This window comes from Taudactylus pleione, unplaced genomic scaffold, assembly GCF_031769625.1.
Source record: "Taudactylus pleione unplaced genomic scaffold, aTauple2 ptg000799l, whole genome shotgun sequence".
Taxonomy (NCBI): domain Eukaryota; kingdom Metazoa; phylum Chordata; class Amphibia; order Anura; family Myobatrachidae; genus Taudactylus; species Taudactylus pleione.
Genome location: NW_028285201.1, coordinates 387,009 through 406,214, shown reverse-complemented (window position 1 = coordinate 406,214; position 19,206 = coordinate 387,009). Strand labels below are relative to the sequence as shown.

The window sequence follows — 19,206 nt, the reverse complement described above, 5'->3', positions numbered from 1 at the left end:
AGACTGACCTTGATGCCCAGATCAGCACAAAAGCACCTCCAGAACCTAGCCACAAACTGGGTACCATGGTCAGAGACTATGTCCAAAGGAAGTCCATGTGTTCTAAAGACATGCTGAAAAAAAAGAACTGCCAGTTCTTTGCCTGATGGCAGTTTGCCGAGAGGAACGAAATGCACCATCTTTGAACATTTTTCGACAATGCTCCAGAAAACTGTACAATGAGTGGAAGATGGAAGATCCACCACAAAGTCCATTGCGATATGTGTCCATGGTTTAAGGGGAGTTGGTAATGGACACAATAGACCTGCAGGCGCGGTACAGAGAGTCTTGTTCCTTGCACAGACATCACAAGCTGCCACAAACTCACGAACATCACAAGGCATGGACTGCCACCAAACGGAACGTGACAGAAGTTCTAGAGTCCTGGCAACACCTGGATGACCCCCAGCCTTGGACGAGTGGAAATCCTTAAGGACTGCCTTGCGGGATCTCTCCGGAATAAACATTAATCATCTGGACATTTCTGGAGGAGCTTCAGCCTGACATTGTCTAAGAGAGTCTGCGAAGGTTCTCATCAAGGCCAAATGGATCAGAGTAGAAGGGATGATGGTCTCCTCTTCATCAGTAGAACAAAGATCAGCAGGAAAACTACGAGATAGGGTGTCTGCCTTCACGTTCTTAGACCCAGGCCGAAAAGAGATAATGAAGTTGAACCGAGTGAAAAACAAGGCCCATCGTGCTTGCCTGGCATTCAATCTTTTGGCGGACTCAATGTACGCCAGATTATTATGATCCGTCAAAACAGACACTACATGTGTCGCCAATCCTCAAATGCCCACTTGATAGCTAGAAGCTAACCAGTGTCGCCAATCCTCAAATGCCCACTTGATAACTAGAAGTTCCCGGTTGCCAACGTCATAATTTCTCTCCACTGATCGAAATTTCCAAGTGAAGAAGGCACAATAATGTACTTTATTGTCCTTCACATCCCTTTGGGAAAGAGTGGTCTGAACTCCAACTTCAGTGGCATCCACCACCACCACAAAAAGGTCAGGATTGGGATGACGGAGAACAGGAGCACACACAAAGGCCATCTTGAGATGATTGAATGCCTGTATGGCTTTGGGAGACCAATTACAGACATCCGCCCCTTTCTTGGTCAAATCTAGAGACTATAGTGGAGAAAGACTTGATGAAGCGACGGTAATAGTTAGAGAACCCGAGGAACCACTGTACGGCTTTCAGGGAGGTGGGTTGTTCCCATTCTAAAACTTACTTCCCCTTACCTGGGTCCATGGAGAATCCCCAAGAGGAAATTATGTAACCCATGTCGAAACCGAATAATTGGGTAAGACAGAATCTGTTTGCCAATCAGGAAAACCTGCACGACGCCATCTTGTGAATGGCAGCAAGATTCCATTTTAGAAAAGAAAGCTTACACAAGCGCCATTTTGTCAAAAATACATAGTACACAATCCACAGTGCAAAATTGATAAAAGTAGAAATTTTGCTACTCACAACGCAAAGTTGCTAAAAAGTAGCACGAACAGCTTTTTAACAATCTTCCCCTAACACCTACCGATGGTGTTTAGCAGACATAAAATAACTTTCCAACACATTAAAATCACCACAGACTTATATTTGAGCAGTAGCAAAGTAGTGGTGTTTTCCCCTGCATTCACATTAACACATACGCGATGTAGCAAAAAGTAGCAAATTAGTGGTGTTTTCCCTGCACTTCATGTTAAACATAGGACAACGCAAAATAGCTATTTAGACGCACAGCTAGCTTTTTAGTGACCTTTCCCAAACCCATACTGACATGCTCACACACATACACAGAAGCCTTTCCAACTTAGTGCTGGTCGCTAAGTGTCCCACAGACCCTCAAATACACAACACAATTTAGTGTCATTTCTCCCCACATACACATTTAAAAGCAATGGTCCTGCAGCGCGAAAGGAATGATTATTACTTGGTTTAATCGCAATGTCAGCATATAAAGAAATTAATGTTTTCTGTAACTATGGCTTAGTAAATGACAATTGGACCGTGTTTGGTGCCGTACTGATCTACTCTGTTCCCACAGCGTTCTGGTGGCATCGGTGAGAAGATCAGAACATACGGCTATGAAATATGAATGTTAGAGAGAATAACTTCTTGAAATGTTGTATGCCATAGTTAGATTGGATTTATTATGCAGCGGGAAGGTGAACACAATCAGGCTGTTAGAGGCTGGGTTGAGTCTTTGCACTGACCTATGAATTGTACCGTAACGGAAGAAGCAAGAAGAGGAACCAATGAGAACCTGCCAACGTATTCTATTGTATTGCTTATCCCAGTACGGGTAAATATGTGAGTGCTCTGAAACAAGATGCCAGTCTGTGGTGTTCCTGTTATGCTGTTCGACGACATTATTGATGCCGGTATCTGGTCCCAGAGCGCACGCGTATGTATTGACTGTACCTTATGACCTAATATTTGTACAATTTATTTTGCGCTCATTGTTAGATCATAGCGTGGTAACATCTGTACTTTTACCTGAATAATAATCTTTAGCGCGTTGGACCGCTATTCAACTGTCTTAGAGTTTTATTAATGGTATAATTAAACACAACACTAATTAGCGACATCTTGTGGTTTTAGAAGGTATAGGCAGGTTTTGTCTTAGAGGTTCTAGGCAGGTGAATCTTAGAGGTTTATAGGCAGGAATGTACTAAAGGTTTATTAATGATTCAACACCCAAGAAGGAGGACTCCTCCACCTCAAATTCGTACTTTTCCAACTTAGCGCAAAGATTGCTATACAAGAGTCTTCGCAACACCTGCCTCGCTTGATGTTGATGTTGTTCCAAAGACTTTGAAAAGATGAGAATATCATCCAAATACACCACAGCAAAGACCCCCAGGAAATCTCTCAGAACCTCATTAATAAAGTCTTGGAAGACAGCCGGGGCATTGGACAGACAGAACGGCATAACCAAGTACTCAAAATGCCCTGTTTGGGTGTTGAAAGCAGTCTTCCACTCATCTCCTGTACGGATGCGGATGAGGTTGTATACTCCACGCAAGTCAATCCTAAAGAAGATAGATGCCTCTCGTAATTGGTCGAATAGGACCGAGATCAAAGGCAAAGGATATGAATTTTTCACAGTTATCCTATTAAGGCCACGAAAGTCAATGCAGGGCCGGAGGGACCCATCCTTCTTTTGGACAAAAAAGAAATCGGCACCTACAGGAGATCTAGATGGCCAAATGAATCCCTTCTCTAGAGCATCTTGGATGTATTCCTGCATAGCCTTGTTTTCAGGAACTGACAAGGCATACAGCCTACCATTAGGAAGTCTGGCATCTGGCAGCAGGTCTATGGCACAATCGTAGGGGCGATGAGGTGGCAAAACATCAGCTTTTTTCTTAGAGAAAGCCTCCACCAGAACACGGTACGGAGCAGGAATCTTAGAAGTGTCTGCTGAAATGACTGCGGTAAGTTGAACTGGACGAGACAAACAATGAACAAAACAAGAAGAACCCCACTGGAGAATCTCCCCAGTTTGCCACTGGATAACTGGATTGTGCAACTTTAGCCATGGTAAGCCTAATACAACGGGAGCCATCAGATATTGGAGGAGAAGAAATGAAAGCTATTCTTGATGCAGAGCACCCATGGTCAACTGTATAGGCGGTGTCTGTAAAGTAATAGGAACTGAAGAAAGACCCTTCCAATCAAGGCCAACGACAGTGAATGGGTTATCAAAAGGTTTAGGAAGTAGGACCAAAGTCTCGAAAAATGCCAGGTCCATAAAATTTTCTGCAGCTCCACTGCCGATAAAGGCGGAGACAGAAACCTGGCCGTCCGAAAATTTGAGCAAGATGGGGAACAGGACAGAAGTTTTTGGACAGATGGATGCAAAGCCTAGACGTAACTCCACAAACATCTAGACCTTGTCTTTTCCCGGCTTGACGGGACAGAGTTGGGCCATGTGTCCTTTACCTCCACAGTACATACATAGCCCTAGTGTGCGCCTCCTCCATTTTTCTTCTGCAGGAAGACGGTAAGCCCCCAACTGCATCGGCTCCTCTTGTTCTGCAGCAGAAACCCAAAAAGGGGAACGAGGAGCTTGCGGTGGCAGATTCCTTTCCAGCCTACGCTCCCGGAGACGACTCATGAGGTCATCCAGGGTGCTCATGGTGGGGTGTTGGACTAAGATGTCCTTGATCTGGTCTGACAACCCCCATCGGAACTGACTCCACAGCACAAGGTCATTCCATCCACGGCCCACTTCCTGAACTAAATACAGTAATCCTCTGCTGCCCGGTTCTCCTGCTTCAGGGACTGAAGGCTAGCCTCTGCCATTGCTATCTTGTCTGGGTCATTATATAGCAGTCCCAAGGCAGAGGCGTCCACCGTCTGGAGTGCTGCAGAGGTGGGAGGAAGACCGAATGCCCAAGTCTGTGGGTCCCCTTGCAGGAGGGAAATAATAATCCCGACTCGTTGACCCTCTGAGCCTGAGGAATGAGGCCTGAGCCTGAAATAAAGCTTGCAACCTTCTTTGAAGTTAACAAAGTCTTTACGACTCCCTGAGAAATGATTGGGCAAGTTAAGTTTGGGCTCGCAAACTGTAGGAGGGACGGGTGCTGCCCGCCTCTCCTCAACCTTAATAGAGAGTTCCTGTATCTTTTGGGTAAGTACCTGGATCTGGGCTGCCAGGATTTGTGCCAGATTCTCTCCGGGCTCCATGACTTATCCAGTAAGTCTTTGCTAGTCGTAGCCTGTGGGCCAAGGGTGAGATGCAGCCTTTGGGCTGTGGAAGCAGCCTTGAGGGCTGGTCTGCCTTGGCTAGTTCTGGCCTGAGGGCCAAGGGTAAGATGCAGCCTTTGGGCTGATGAGTCTCTGATTGAGTGTGCACAAAGACGTGGTGATGTTACCAATGTCGCCGGGTTGACACTGGCGGTGGTGTCCGGATTGCACACTTAGGACACTGAGTTGCGACTAGTGCCGCCAGGTTGAAACTGGTGGTGGTGCGCCAGATTGCGCACTTGGGATGCTAAGTTGTGGCCAATGTCGCCAGGTGACACTGGCATTGGTACACTGGATTGCATACCCTTGATGCAGGGATGCAGCCGGCGTTGCCGGGTTGACACAAGTCGATGGATGTTGACAGGCGCTTCAGGATAGGGAAGCGCACCGTGCCACCTAGATGACACAAGCAGCATGAGCAGGTGGAATATGGTCCGAGCCGCCTGGATGGAGCAAACGGCAGGGGACAAACAGGAGACTGGAACAACCGGAAGCATGAGTAACTATATCACTATCATCGGAGCAGCGCTGACAGCAGCAGGATATGACTTCCAGAGCCAATCCAGAGCAGCCCCAGAATAACAGACAGGAGGTAGGCATAGTCTTAACGAAAACTAGCCCGGCATTCAGCTCGCACAAATGTCCATGCGGCGGCTTATGACAGTATGGTGGTAGACAACAGGAACTAACAACATACAACAAGACTGTCATGCATTCCAAACTCAATCATTGGTGTACAACTCTTCAAGATCAGACACACCTGGATATCTTGGCGGCTTCCTCAGGAGACAGTGAGGAAGCCGCCAAGACAATTGGAGGCAGAGAAACGTGTAGAGACTCCTTTTTTTCTGCCAGGAGGCCGCTCCAAAAAGTAAGAGGGACGGCCCTGATTCAGAGCGAGCGCTCTGTCAGAAATACAGTTTTTATTGTATTATATGTTTTATGTTGATGCAATTTCTATGTGATATTATTTTGTAACTTTTATAAAATTAAATTTAATTATCTGACAGCGTCTTGAACTATCCTTTTCTGTATATTGGTTTAGAACAGCAAGATGTAAGGCAACACAATGATAATGCAGCACAATGAAGGAAACATTTTTGCCAAACATGTACCAAGAACCTCACTTCTACTCCATGTTAATTGTAGAGTTTATCAGGATTATTGTGATTATTATTGTTCTTAGTACAGAGAGTGTGCACCTGCATTCTCTGTCCCCTGCATTGTACTACACGTCTCAGCATGGTAGCAGCTCTTATTATGTTTAAAATTAGGGTGTGCAGTCCAAGCCCCCTCCCCTTTTCACTAAATTTGTGTATATATTGTACACTTGAAGGCTACCACTCTTACTGCTTGGTATTTGCACCCCACCCATCTGCTCTTAGGTTACTACATCGCCGTCTACATATTAGAATGGGCACTATTATAGGTAATTACTGGGTAAATTGACATAATGTGTTAGTATTAGGGATGTTAGTGACCCATCTAATGGGGTTCACCTTGACGCAATGGATGGGCAAACATCGTTGGCCAAACATGTATACATTTAAACATGCAATAGGAAACAGAACCAACCAGGAGTGGTTCAATGCAGGTGGCGTGCAGTGTTTGTAGTGCGCACATGCAGGTACATACAGAGATGGCAGTGGGACGTGCAGTGCAGTCAGCTGTAGTGCCATGGAAGTGTATAGTGGCACAGCTGTCAGCTGTGAATTTCCAGTTAGGCATGCTAGGCACGTAACAAGGGAAACCATTGTTTTATTGTGTATACTGTATATGTGTATGTATGTGTTAGTGACAAGATTCTCCTCCAAACCCTTAAATTCACATTTTTTCAGTAGGCAGATCACATTTCCCATATTTGTAATGGGAAAAGTGATGTGGCTCAAATTGACTAAAATTAAATTGTAAAAAAATGTGAGTGAGCCCTGTGATAATTCTGCTATCTTCAGATGGTGACATTATGGCTTCCCACCCATTTCCTATACTCCAGCTCCGCTCTGATAGAGCCAAATCTCTCATTCAAGATTTCTCCCTGGCCACCACCAGAATCTGGAATGACCTCTCACACTCCATTAGACATTCATCCAGACTCCCAGCCTTCAACTGTGCCTTTTCAACAAATTGTTGCATAGGGGGGAATTATGGGGGCGATTCAATTCAGCGTGAATTGAATAGCTTCGGGAGGAAGCTCCCGCAGCTATTCAATTCAAAATGCTCTTTAGTCGAACTAATGATTACCAACTAAAGTGCCGGCTGCAAGGCTGATTTCCAGCTTAGCGTGGCACTAACAGCCTACCAGCCGGCACTTTAGTCGGAGAATGCCGGTTCTCGCGGCATTCTCCGACTTGCAATGTAATTAAGTAGCGACAACTGGCATTCTCCGACTTGACTACTGTACTTCTGGTTGGAGTAAACATCATGCTGAATTGAATAGCTTCAGGTGCTCCCTCCCGGTGCTATTTATTTCACGCTGAATTGAATCACCCCCAATTAGCCCCGTTAAGATAATAGGTGTTAATTGATTGCCGGCAGAAGTTTGTTTTTACTGGGATTTCTTTTCAGGTGTCATGAGAACCGCACATAAATTTCTGATAAGTATGCAGCTAATGGTTGAAACCACCCAATTGATGCATAAGTTCGTGAACTTTTCACAGACTTTTTGAGTTAACACCTGGTAACTGCACTTATTGCCCCTTTTTAACATGGGGTTCGGGTGAAAATGGGAGTGTAATTTAGTAGTCTCAGGCGATAAGGCCGAGGCTACATCCCTTTTTCACCCGTGCAAACTTATTAGGCTGAATTCCCCCCATAGTAGCCTACCACCCCCCCCTCCCAACCCTCCAGTCTCTGCCTACCCTACTCTGTTCTCTTCCCTATTGTATCCACCCAAATCCACTCTAGATTGTAAAACTCATGCAAGGAGGGAACTCTCCCATTTGTCTTCGCTACATAATTATGTTAATTGACATAGAGTCGCTAATGTAATTATGTATATAAGTTTGTATCAGTCTGTATTTATGTCATGTGGTTGCTGCATTCCCTATGTACGTAACTCTTCTGGTGCCTTATAAATAAAAATTAAGAATGATAATTATTATAGTGTTTAAAATATACACTCAAACAATATTTTTAAAACATTTAATTTGTATTTACTCTTTATTGTCAAAGAGACATTCACAACATAAAATAGTTTTGCAAGTCTTTGTTAAATTAGTTGACTGTTGAGAAATGTGAATTTAGCCATATTTATTACTTCTGTCTTTTGTGGGATAAAACTTGTAATAGTCTGATAGACTAATCAAAAGGGTTGTACCAAGAAAATGTGGTCAGCTCCACAATTCATATGCTGTATGTACAGTAATAGTAGTTAGTGCATTGATGTTACAGCACGTTAAAAAAAGCTTATGGAAATGTTAAAAAGCATACCTCACAGTCGCTAAGGTCCATATGAAGATCATTGATTATATCATTACTTGTCAACCCTTGAAAAATGGATCTGAAATGAAACAAGCATACAATATTATACTAATTCCTTCTTTTGAGAATATAATATATTTTGTATTACTCTTCACCAGGGGTGGCCAAACTACGTTCCATAGGATAAAAGCAGCCAGTCCCTTGCTACAGTCAGGCCCCCCCAGGATTAGTCTGTCTAGACTCCAAAAGTAGCAAATACTTTGCGGCGGCAGCATGGGCCAGCAACTTCACTGCCGGGCCTGCCCCCTCTCAGGGCTGGACTGGTCCGCAGGGGTACTGTGGAAATACCTGGCATGCCCCACTGCCTGAGGGCCCTACCCCCTCTAATGTCAGGTTCCAGACTGTGCACTCAAATTATGCATTGTTACCTGTAGCAGTTTTTACCTTTTTCAGTCAGAGGGCAATGGTGGATGAAATGGAGCCTGGAGAAATAGGGGTTTTTACTGAAGGTGGTGGATTTACCATGGAGCTGCAGCCCTCAGTGACTCTTTCGACTGAAAGGTACATTAAGCAGAGCACCAAAGAAGTGCTTGTTAAATTATATCATCTACAAATCATCTGTCTTTTATTCTCTGTTAAGCCACTTTGAATCATTTTTTTTTTAACAAAGAATAAAAGACAGATGATTTGTAGATGATAGCATTTTTCAAGCACTTGTTAGGTGCACTGCATACATTTCAGCTGAATCAGAGTCACTAAAAAGTTCCACAAACTAAAGCATGCAAATACCGTCATGAGCTTACCGCTCTTTTTTAACTAACATCCAGACCTATATGTCCGACTTGTTTAAGGAACAATAAAGTTTTTCAACTCCGCTCTAAATAAATACGGCTCCCAGTAAGGACCACACTATCCTTGAAAGAGTACAAAATGGAAAGGATAGGTTGCTCTGCTGCTACGTAACTCTCCTTGATTGATCCACTCACAAAACTTCTCTGAATCACAAAACATTTTTACACACATAATAAAATTTACATAATTACATACATAATTAATATCTATATGAAGAATAGAATTTATCAAAATTGTTGCAATTACTGTGACAGCTCTGAGTAGCTGGAGTGTATGTATATATAAGTAGATACAATTAGATTTAATTGCTCACCGCTCAATGTATCAACTGTGCTTGATATCCAATAAGTTCATCCAAGTATCAGCGTTTAAGTTGATAATACACAAAAGTTCCTTTTGTTAAAGTAAAACACTTATTAAATTGCGCCACCGTAGATCCATCAAAATAACTCTTCTCACAGCGAGATATTAGATAATAACAATCCCCCTTCAATTGGGTATCCAATAAATACACACGTGGATCTGTGTTTGGCTGGGATCTGTGGTGCGTCAGAACTATTTGTATAAATTTGTATTTAGCGCTAGATGTATTAGGCAGAGTCACTCGGTTATTGTCCACACAGTGACAGCTTGTTGGTAAATATCACCTCCTGGTAGTGAGGCAAGGTGGAGGCTGTAAACAGGGCACGTACCTGACCGGCACCGTGATCTAGCACCGGTCTCGTGTCCTCGTTGGTAATACAGGTTGTACCGCTCTGACTTGCGACCTTAGTGTCAGCTGGTTAAGCTTTGATGATGGTTGAGTGGGGTAGCGGCTGCAGACAAGGCACGCACCTGAAGTTTGGTACGATCTGGCAGCGGTCTCGTGTCCCCACTGTTGGTGCAATTTCCACCGCTCTCCCCCACGTCCTGATTAGCAACTGGTTGTACTCTCAGTGAGTTGACACCTCTTGGCGCTTGTAAAAAAAGTTGGCGGTGGATGGCAAATAGAGTAGAATTCAAACTCCAGGTGCTGACGGAACTGGTCACTGTATATAGAACCCCTTCAACGAGTTTTGCTCCTCTCTGGGAGCTTTTTCAAGTTAGGGGTACTCCATCTATATCCAGTCTTTAAATAGGGATTTGATTAACTTCGAACAGCATGAGCTGGATTTACTTAATTACTTCAATTCTCTTTTTAACTGATTCAGAGAAGTTTGACTACAATCATTTCAATATATACTGCACATATACTATACATATCAAATCCATATATCTCATCCTTGTAATTAATAACTCAAATGTCACAAATACAATAAGTACAGATTATATATATATATATATATATATTTATATATATATACACATACACACAGTACCAGTCAAAAGTTTGGACACACCTTCTCACTCAATGGTTTTGTTTATTTAAATTATTTTCAACATAGTAATACTGAAGACATCAAATATATTAAAGAACACATATGGAATTATATTGTAAGCAAAAAAGTGTTAAAAAATCAAAATATGTTTTATATTTTATATTCCTCAAAGTAGCCCCCTTTTGCTTTGATGACAGCTTTGCACACTCTTGGCATTCTCTCAATCAGCTTCATGAGGTAGTCTCCTGTAATGGTTTTCCAACAGTCTTGAAGGAGTTCCCAGAGGTGTTAAGCACTTATTGGGTGCTTTTCCTTCACTCTGCAGTCCAACTCATCCCAAACCAGCTCAATTGGGTTTAAGTCGAGTGATTGTGGAGGCCAGGTCATCTGACGCAGCACTCCATCACTTTCCTTCTTGGTCAAGTAGCCCTTACATAGCCTGGAGGTGTGTTTGGGGTCATTGTCTTGTTGAAAAACAAATGATGGACCCAGTAAGCACAAACCAGATGGGATGGCATGGCGCTGCAGAATGCTGTGGTAGCCATGCTGGTTAAGTGTTCCTTGAATTTTGAATAAATCACCAACAGTGTCACCAGCAAAGCACCCACACACCATCATACCTACTTCTCCATGCTTCACAGTGGGAACCACACATGCAAAAACCATCCGCTCACCTTCGTTATGTCTTACAAAGACATGGCGGTTGGAACAAAAAATCTCAAATTTGGACTCATCAGACCAAAGTACAGATTTCCACTGGTCTACTGTCCATTCCTTGTGTTTCTTGGCCCAAACAAATCTCTTCTTCTTGTTGTTCATCCTCATTAGTGGCTTTTTCACAGCAATATGACCATGAAGGCCTGATTCACACAGTCTCCTCTGAACAGTTGATGTTGAGATTTGTCTGCTACTGTACTTGAACTCTGTGAATACTTTGTGTGGTCTATAATCTGAGGTGCTGTGAAGTAGTGGTTTCTGAGGCTGGTAACTGTAGTGAACTTATCCTCTACAGCAGAGGTAACTCTTGGTCTTCCTTTCCTAGGGCGGTCCTCATGAGAGCCAGTTTCATCATAGCGTTTGATGGTTTTTGCAACTGCACTTGAGGATACATTCAAAGTTCTTGAAATTTTCCATATGGACTGACCTTCATGTCTTAAAGTAATGATGGACTGTCGTTTCTCTGTACTGAGTTGAGTGGTTGCTGCCATAATATGGATTACAACAGTAGTCAAATTGTGGTGTCCACTGTGTACTAACCCTACCTCTGCACAACACAACTGATGGTGTCAAACACATTAAGAAGGCAAGTAATTCCACAGACTGACTCTTGACAAGGCACACCTGTTAATTCAAAACCATTCCAAGACACTACCTCATGAAGCTGATTGAGAGAATGCCAAGAGTGTGCAAAGCTGTCATCAAAGCAAAAGGGGGCTATTTTGAGGAATCTAAAACATAAAATATATTTTGATTTGTGTAACACTTTTTTGTTTACAACATAATTCCATATGTGTTCTCACAGGATTGATGTCTTCAGTATTAATCTACTATGTTGAAAATAATTTAAATAAACAAAAAACATTGAATGAGAGGATGTGTCCAAACTTTTGACTTGTAGTGTATATATATAGAGAGAGAGAGAGAGAGAGAGAGATGTAATATACAATATGCAATCTAAAATGAAATCTGAAAATTATATACTAAACAATACATTAATATGAATATACAGTATATATATATATATATATATATACACATATATGCATACATATATATATATATATATACATATATATATATATATATATATATACACACACACATGAAAAGATATATATATATATACATACATACAACACAGTTACTGCTGGGGCGCTTTAATCAGACTCTAGAACAATGATAAAGTCTTTATATTCCTTATGTTGTATAATACAATCACTTCAAGGCTTAAAAGGTTCCGATTCTTTTTCTCTTGGAGATTAAAATCACCGATATTTGTGGTTATTAAAAATGAACCACATAAACAAAGTCAGAAATCCACTGCACTCGCCACTCCCAGACTTGGGGTGCTGACCTGCACTCGCCATTCCCAGGAATGGGGTGCAAGTGGCTTGTGACCACATTGCTTAAATAAATAAAATCACAAAACTCAGCACTCACCATGTTTAAACACTCACAATGAAGTATAAATAATGGGGTTTTGGTTAATGGATTGATCAATGCATTTAAGCCTGCAGCCCACATCACGGGACCCCACTTCACTGCAGGACACCACTTCTCTGCAGGACACCATCTTCCTGGCCGCTCGCTATAGCTGTGGGTGGTCACCCACAGCTATGTGAGCGGCGAGGAGGCCGTTCTAAAAAAAAAAAAAGACCGGCCCTGATTCAGAGGGCGAGCGCTCTGTCAGAGCTTCCGGCTCTGAATCAGGGCCTCTATCTGTTTGTACAATTCTCTACTAATGTTCTTTTAAAGTCCATTTATATTACACAAATGTTTTATACCACATATACAACACTATAATAAAAAAGATAATTACATCCAATTATTACATCTTGAAACAAGATCCAATATTAGCAGAATGTTTGCAGGATACTCCAAACATCATATTCAAAAAGAATCAGAATCTCAAAAATATTCTAGCTCTTAGTGAGTTAAAACATACAGTTGAAATTAAAGACAAGTCTTGGCTTATCTCAAGACCCCCAGGATCCTTCTAGTGTAACAGAGGGGTGTGTCTTACATGCAAGTATATACCTAACAGATGCAACCAAATAATGTCCGGTTCCACGAAACAAACTTATTCTATTTCACAATTTGTTAATTGTGAATCAGTATATTGTATCTATGTTCTTGAATGTTCATGTACATTACAGTACGTTGGAAGAACTACTAGAGCGATTAAAACCAGATTCAGGGAACATAGATGCAATATAATCAATATAATCAATAGATTGGTGCCCCAGCAGGTCTCAAGTTAACTGTAGTGGAACATTTTGAGGGAACCAAAAGAGGGGGAGACAGGTTCAAAGAGCTATGTTTAGGAGAATTATCATGGATTTTTAAGTTGGACACACTTCACCCCAAAGGTCTAAACCTAGCTTTAGATTATTCTTGTTTGGACTAAATGAGTGAATTAATTGCGATATTGGAAGCTTCTGGTATGGCGAAGTAATACAATGCATGTTCTATATGTAAACATCATATAACACCAAAGGGATATAGGGTGAGGAGGGAGTAAGTCATTGCAAGTGGACGTCTGTTGCTGCAATATTCTTACATCCCCACAAGTACACCCCAAAATTTTCCCCAGTGATCTGATCTATTAGATTAGGTTGGTATATTCATTATACATCAAATGGTTATGGTTCTTAGGACATCAGTGACCATTCCAGACCCTGAGGGTGTCAATTGAGTTCCATATCAATTTTAGATAAAACTTTAGCCGATAGCGGCTGTTTGAGATAGCATACATCAATGATGTTAACCACTGCTATCTGAATTTGTCCTTATTACTTTTTGTACTAGTAATCAATTGAGATTAAATGGGTATCTGTAGATCTATAAATTGGTTAATGCTGTAAGATAACTAAAGGGGTTACTGAATTGATGTTGTATATTTGGTATAAAACGTATGTCTAATATAAATGGACTTTAAAAGAACATTAGTAGAGAATTGTACAAACAGATAGAGATCAGTAAATATGTAAGTTTTGACAAGAATAAACTAAAACAATGGTCAAAATATCAATATAGATGGAATTTGTAATTATTGTGAGTAAACTTAGGTTTTTATAGGATACCTTTTTTATATAGCAATTAATATAGATGAAATTTGTAATTATTGTGATTGAACTTAGGTTTTTATAGAAGATCCTATTGGGGTTTACCTCCTTTCCTTGTTTACATATAAAGTTATTATCTTGAACACATTAGACAATTCTAATTGCATTGTGGATGTACAATAGATACTGATCACATTAATAGGTATGATTTCAATATATTAATTTGTGTATAATAATTTTTATCTTTTTATTTTATTATTTTTATTATATATATATCTGTACCCATTGTATTTGCGACATTAGGGTTATTAATTACAAAGATGAGATGTATGGATTTCATATGTATAGTATATGTGCAGTATATATTGAAAGGATTGTAGTAAACTGATAAAGAAAACTTCTCTGAATCAGTTAATAAGAGAATTGAACTAATTAAGTAATTAAGTAAATCCAGCTGATGCTGTTCAAAGTTAATCAAATCCCTATTTAAATATACTGGATATAGATGGAGTACCCGTATCTTGAAAAAGCTCCCAGAGAGGAGCGGAACGCTTCTAAGGGGTTCTATATACAGTGACCAGTTCCGTCAGCACCTGGAGTTTGATTTCTACTCTATTTGCCATCCACCGCCAAACTTTTTACAAGCACCAAGAGGTGTTGGCTCACTGAGAGTACAACCAGCTGCTAATCAGGATGTGGGGGACAGCGGCGGAAATTGCACCAACAGCGGGGACACGAGACCGCTGCCAGATCGTACCATCGGTCAGGTGCGTGTCTTGCCTGCAGCTTCTACCCCACTCAACCATCATCAAAGCCTAACCAGCTAACACTAAGGTCGCAAGTCAGAGCGGTACAACCTGTATTACCAACGAGGACACGAGACCGGTGCCAGATCACGGTGCCGGTCAGGTATGTTCCCTGTTTACAGCCGTCACCTTGCGTCACTACCAAGAGGTGATCTTTACCAACAAGATGTCACTGTGTGGACAATATCCGAGTGACTCTGCCTAATACACCTAGTGCTATATACAAATTTATACAAATAGTTCTGGCACACAACAGATCCCAGCCAAACACAGATCCACATGTGTATTTATTGGATACCCAATTGAAGGGGGATTGTTATTATCTAATATCTCACTGTGAGAACAGGTGTTTTGGTGGATCTACGGTGGCACAATTTAATAAGTGTTTTACTTTATCAACTTAAACGTTGATGCTTGGATGAACTTATTGGATACCAAATACAGTTGATACATTCAGCGGTGAGCAATTAAGTCTAATTGTATCTAATTATAGATACCTACACTCCAACTACTCAGAGCTGTCACAGTAATTGCAACAATTTAGCAAAATTTTATTCTTCATATAGTGATATTAATTATGTATGTGATTATGTCAATTTTATTATGTGTGTAAAAAATGTTTTATGATTCAGAGAAATTTTGTGAGTGGATCAATCAAGTATAGTTACTACACAGTAGCACCAGCGCAACTTATCCTTTCGATTTTGTAGTTTTTGCTGTGTGTGTCAAATTAGCAACTGACATTGAAGGTTTGCAGCGCTGTTTACAATTAAGAGAGTATCTATTTGTTATGATAATTTTAATTTTTTTGCATTATTATATTCGTGGAGCGCCAGGTGTGAACTGAGATTTTCCAATTATTTTGTTAAGTCTCAGGCCCTCATTCAGAGGCGCTCGCAAAATGCTCTGATGTGGGCGGCCACTTGAGTTTTGAAGTGCGGCCTCCTGGTCGCTAGCTAAGCTGTGGGTTACCATCCACAGCTTTAGCGATCGACCAGGTGCGACGAGACCCTAAGATTTGGTCTTGGCAACCGCAAGCCCAGGGAGCTTCCTGCTCTGATCGAGCAGGAAGCTCCCCACTGACATCACTGCTGATGTCAGTGCGGCCGCCCACAAAATGGCAGGCGATCGTTTAACCACCCCCCCGCCACGCCTACAAAACGGGGCAAGCTGTCGATCAACATCGTCAACCACCCCTTTTGTAGTGAGCTCCGGAGTGAGAGAATTTCTCTCTCGCTCCGGGGTTTGCGCATGCGCAGTGCGGCCACTGCGCGTTCGCAGGGCCTAAACATCGACCCGCTTGCGAGCGTTCAGCGCTTGTGAGCGGGTCTGAATGAGGTCCTCAGTTCTCTCTTTTTCAGTTTGTGGTTATCCTTGAAAAAGTATCTACAGTGATGCAAAATGCGTTGCAGACAGTTGAGAATCCCCGTGTCCTGGGTGCCCCTGAGTGACATAATCTGCAGCCGAGTGTGCAGAACACCAGACCCGCGTCTGAACTTCTCACAGGCAGCAGCAATCAGGAGACCGACTCCACACCATCGGATGCCAGGAGGTAAGATAGATTGAACCTCCATACTTGCACTCCGGTGCATAGACTGTGACGGCCGCACCCATAGAAACGGGACTCTCTGCTCACCCTTTGAAAGGGCTATAAACATATGTTTATTTTATCTGTGGAAATTTCCAATTGTTTGTGCTTTTTTAGCTACAAAAATTATTTTTAAACTTTTGCATGCACGTTTTTAGACAATTTCAGACACTTTCACTAGCGCTCGTTTGACCTCAGCTGAAATGCTTGAATCAGTGGTGAATTTTTACTACAGCCCCTAGGTAAAATCCATCACTGATTGTTACTCTATTACACGGTTAGTTCCCTGGTATAGCAGGAAAATGGATGAACATGGGTGCTGGTATTGCTTTTATAGACAAGATTTGCCCTCCTGACAATCATAATTAGCAGTTGGGTTAACAGATCTAAAACTTACTGGTGTGAAAATAACATTTAAAACATAGCATATTGCAAACTACAATGTAGTTGTTAAAAAAAAAAATAACCAACATCCCAGTCACCCCAGTGGTAATAATTATACCACATGTTTTACAATGACTATAGATGTGTTGGTTTGGTTCCCAGAGAGCTAGCAACAACCAAATTTAGGGGTTCTAAGTAAAACAGAGTCTGAGTTTGGAATCACTTTGGGTATTGAGTCGAACCGAGTCCTGGTTTGGATCTTCTCGCATTCGGAACTCGGATTTTACAACCCAACTCGGGTTTTAGATTGGATGTAAAGAGGTGAAAATTACACAATTTTGATGGGTGTGGCCTAGCTTGCTAACACGGAGGACGTGTATCTCCGGAGCTCCCTACCCACTTTAACACTCTTATCGGGGACCTGTGACGTGTAGACGGACCCTTGGACACCCGCTATTACCCCAAGTCCATTCCCGGGGGTTACTTTTTAGTTAGCTTGCGGGTTACGGCCTTCCCTTCCCCCTGCAGCTATGGCCTCGATTTAGCTTCGCATCCTGCGGGCGTGCCCGCGTGCACAGTGCCACGATCGCCTTCGGCTGATAGAATGGACTTGAGGCTGATCCGGGAGCTGGGCTGGAGTGAACTCAGCTTGTTTTCTAGACCCCATGGCAGACTGCATTTCTATCATAGCGCTCCCATAAACCCCTATAGATGGAGTGCCTGACTGCCCTCTTCATTACTGAAGGACCTGTCTGCTGGTGTTCCAGGTACTAGGCCCCCTCTATAGCCATATCTCTTTGCAGCTTATCACTATAGCCCTGTTTACTCCAGCTCACACTGGGTTTTAACAGCATGAAACTCCTGGCTTAAACATTTCCTCCCACCTCCATCACTCCCCCATCTTGTGAACCTTTCTATTTTTGTGCAATTTGGGACGGTTTCTGTTCTGATTTACTCTATACATAATTTCATATTATTTTGGTGTGACCTTTTTTTTGACCACCGCATACCACCCAAAAGGCAGAAGGACCTTACTGCACATGATATGTTTTCCGTATCCACAACTGTGGACCAGAAGCCTGGGATAGATGATGATACACTGCTGTCTTTAGGATCTATGAAACAACTACTGGCCTCCTTTAAAACTGAAATTTCTGTGGAATTTAAGGCAGCACTACAGACGTGTCAACAGGCCACCGCACTGATACTCTCGAAAATAAATTGGAAGAGGTAGTTAAGTCTCATAATGAACTCCTCACACTCCATGAAGAACTTCCGGCTGAGGTCACAGTGTTGTAAAAGTAAAGCAGGTGATCTTGAGGACAGGTCATGTCGTAACAACATTAATATCCGTGGCATTCCCGAATCGGTTTCCAACTCAGATCTTAAGGACTTTGTCACAGATTTTTTCATGAAGTTACTTCCTACAGTTTCTATCAACTACTTCCTCCTGGACCGTATACAACGCCTACCTAATACGCGGAATGGTCCGGACGGAGTACCCAGAGATACTCTGATGCGTCTTCATTATTTCCATATTAAAGAACAGATTCTACTCAGTTAGACTTCTAGATGTCTCCTCCCATATTTTAGGAGACCTTCAAGTTTTTGGTGACCTCTCCGCAGCTACATTGGGCCTTCACATGTCTTTTTACCTGGTCACTAAAGCTCTCCGAAAGGCCGATATTCCTTACCGATAGGGCATTCCACCTAAGCTGCTCATCAGATGGAATGGTTCTATGATGGTTGTGACTACACCTGATGCGGGCATCCAACTCTTGGTCTCTTGGAATTTGGAGGACCTCTCCTCACAGGTTTCTAGTAGCCACTCAATTCTCCTCACAGGTTTCTAGTAGCCACTCAATTGCACAGGAATGGTCCACCTGCCTCTACTCGGCCATGCTTCTACTGCTAGTATTAATACTATATTTTTTTTAATAATTCTGATGGTGCTGCATTGTTATTTGCTATATAATGATTATTCTACAGTTTTAAGTACAACGCTATTAATATTGTTGTCTTCGTATTAGCTATAATTCTTAATCAACTGTATAGTATTATTATAACTGATGTTACTGTATGCACTATTGATCTATGTTTTACCGAAGCTCATTCCCCATTTGCAATTAACACTTAATGGCATTTTGTATTTGTGCCATTTCTGTGCAGTCTGTATCTATGATGTGCAGTCTGTATCTATGATCTGAAGCTCTTTT

The 19,206-nt window shown here is 41.9% G+C and overlaps 1 protein-coding gene across 1 annotated transcript in view; it reads right to left on the bottom strand.

The window, feature by feature from the left end:
• Positions 1-19,206, bottom strand: part of LOC148474932 (capping protein, Arp2/3 and myosin-I linker protein 2-like) — a 970,125-nt gene that overhangs the window by 757,200 nt on the left and 193,719 nt on the right. Inside the window, exon 13 of the mRNA XM_088457971.1 lies at positions 8,227-8,296. Coding sequence (XP_088314097.1) covers positions 8,227-8,296 — 70 coding nt within the window. The remainder of the gene's footprint in view (positions 1-8,226; positions 8,297-19,206) is intronic.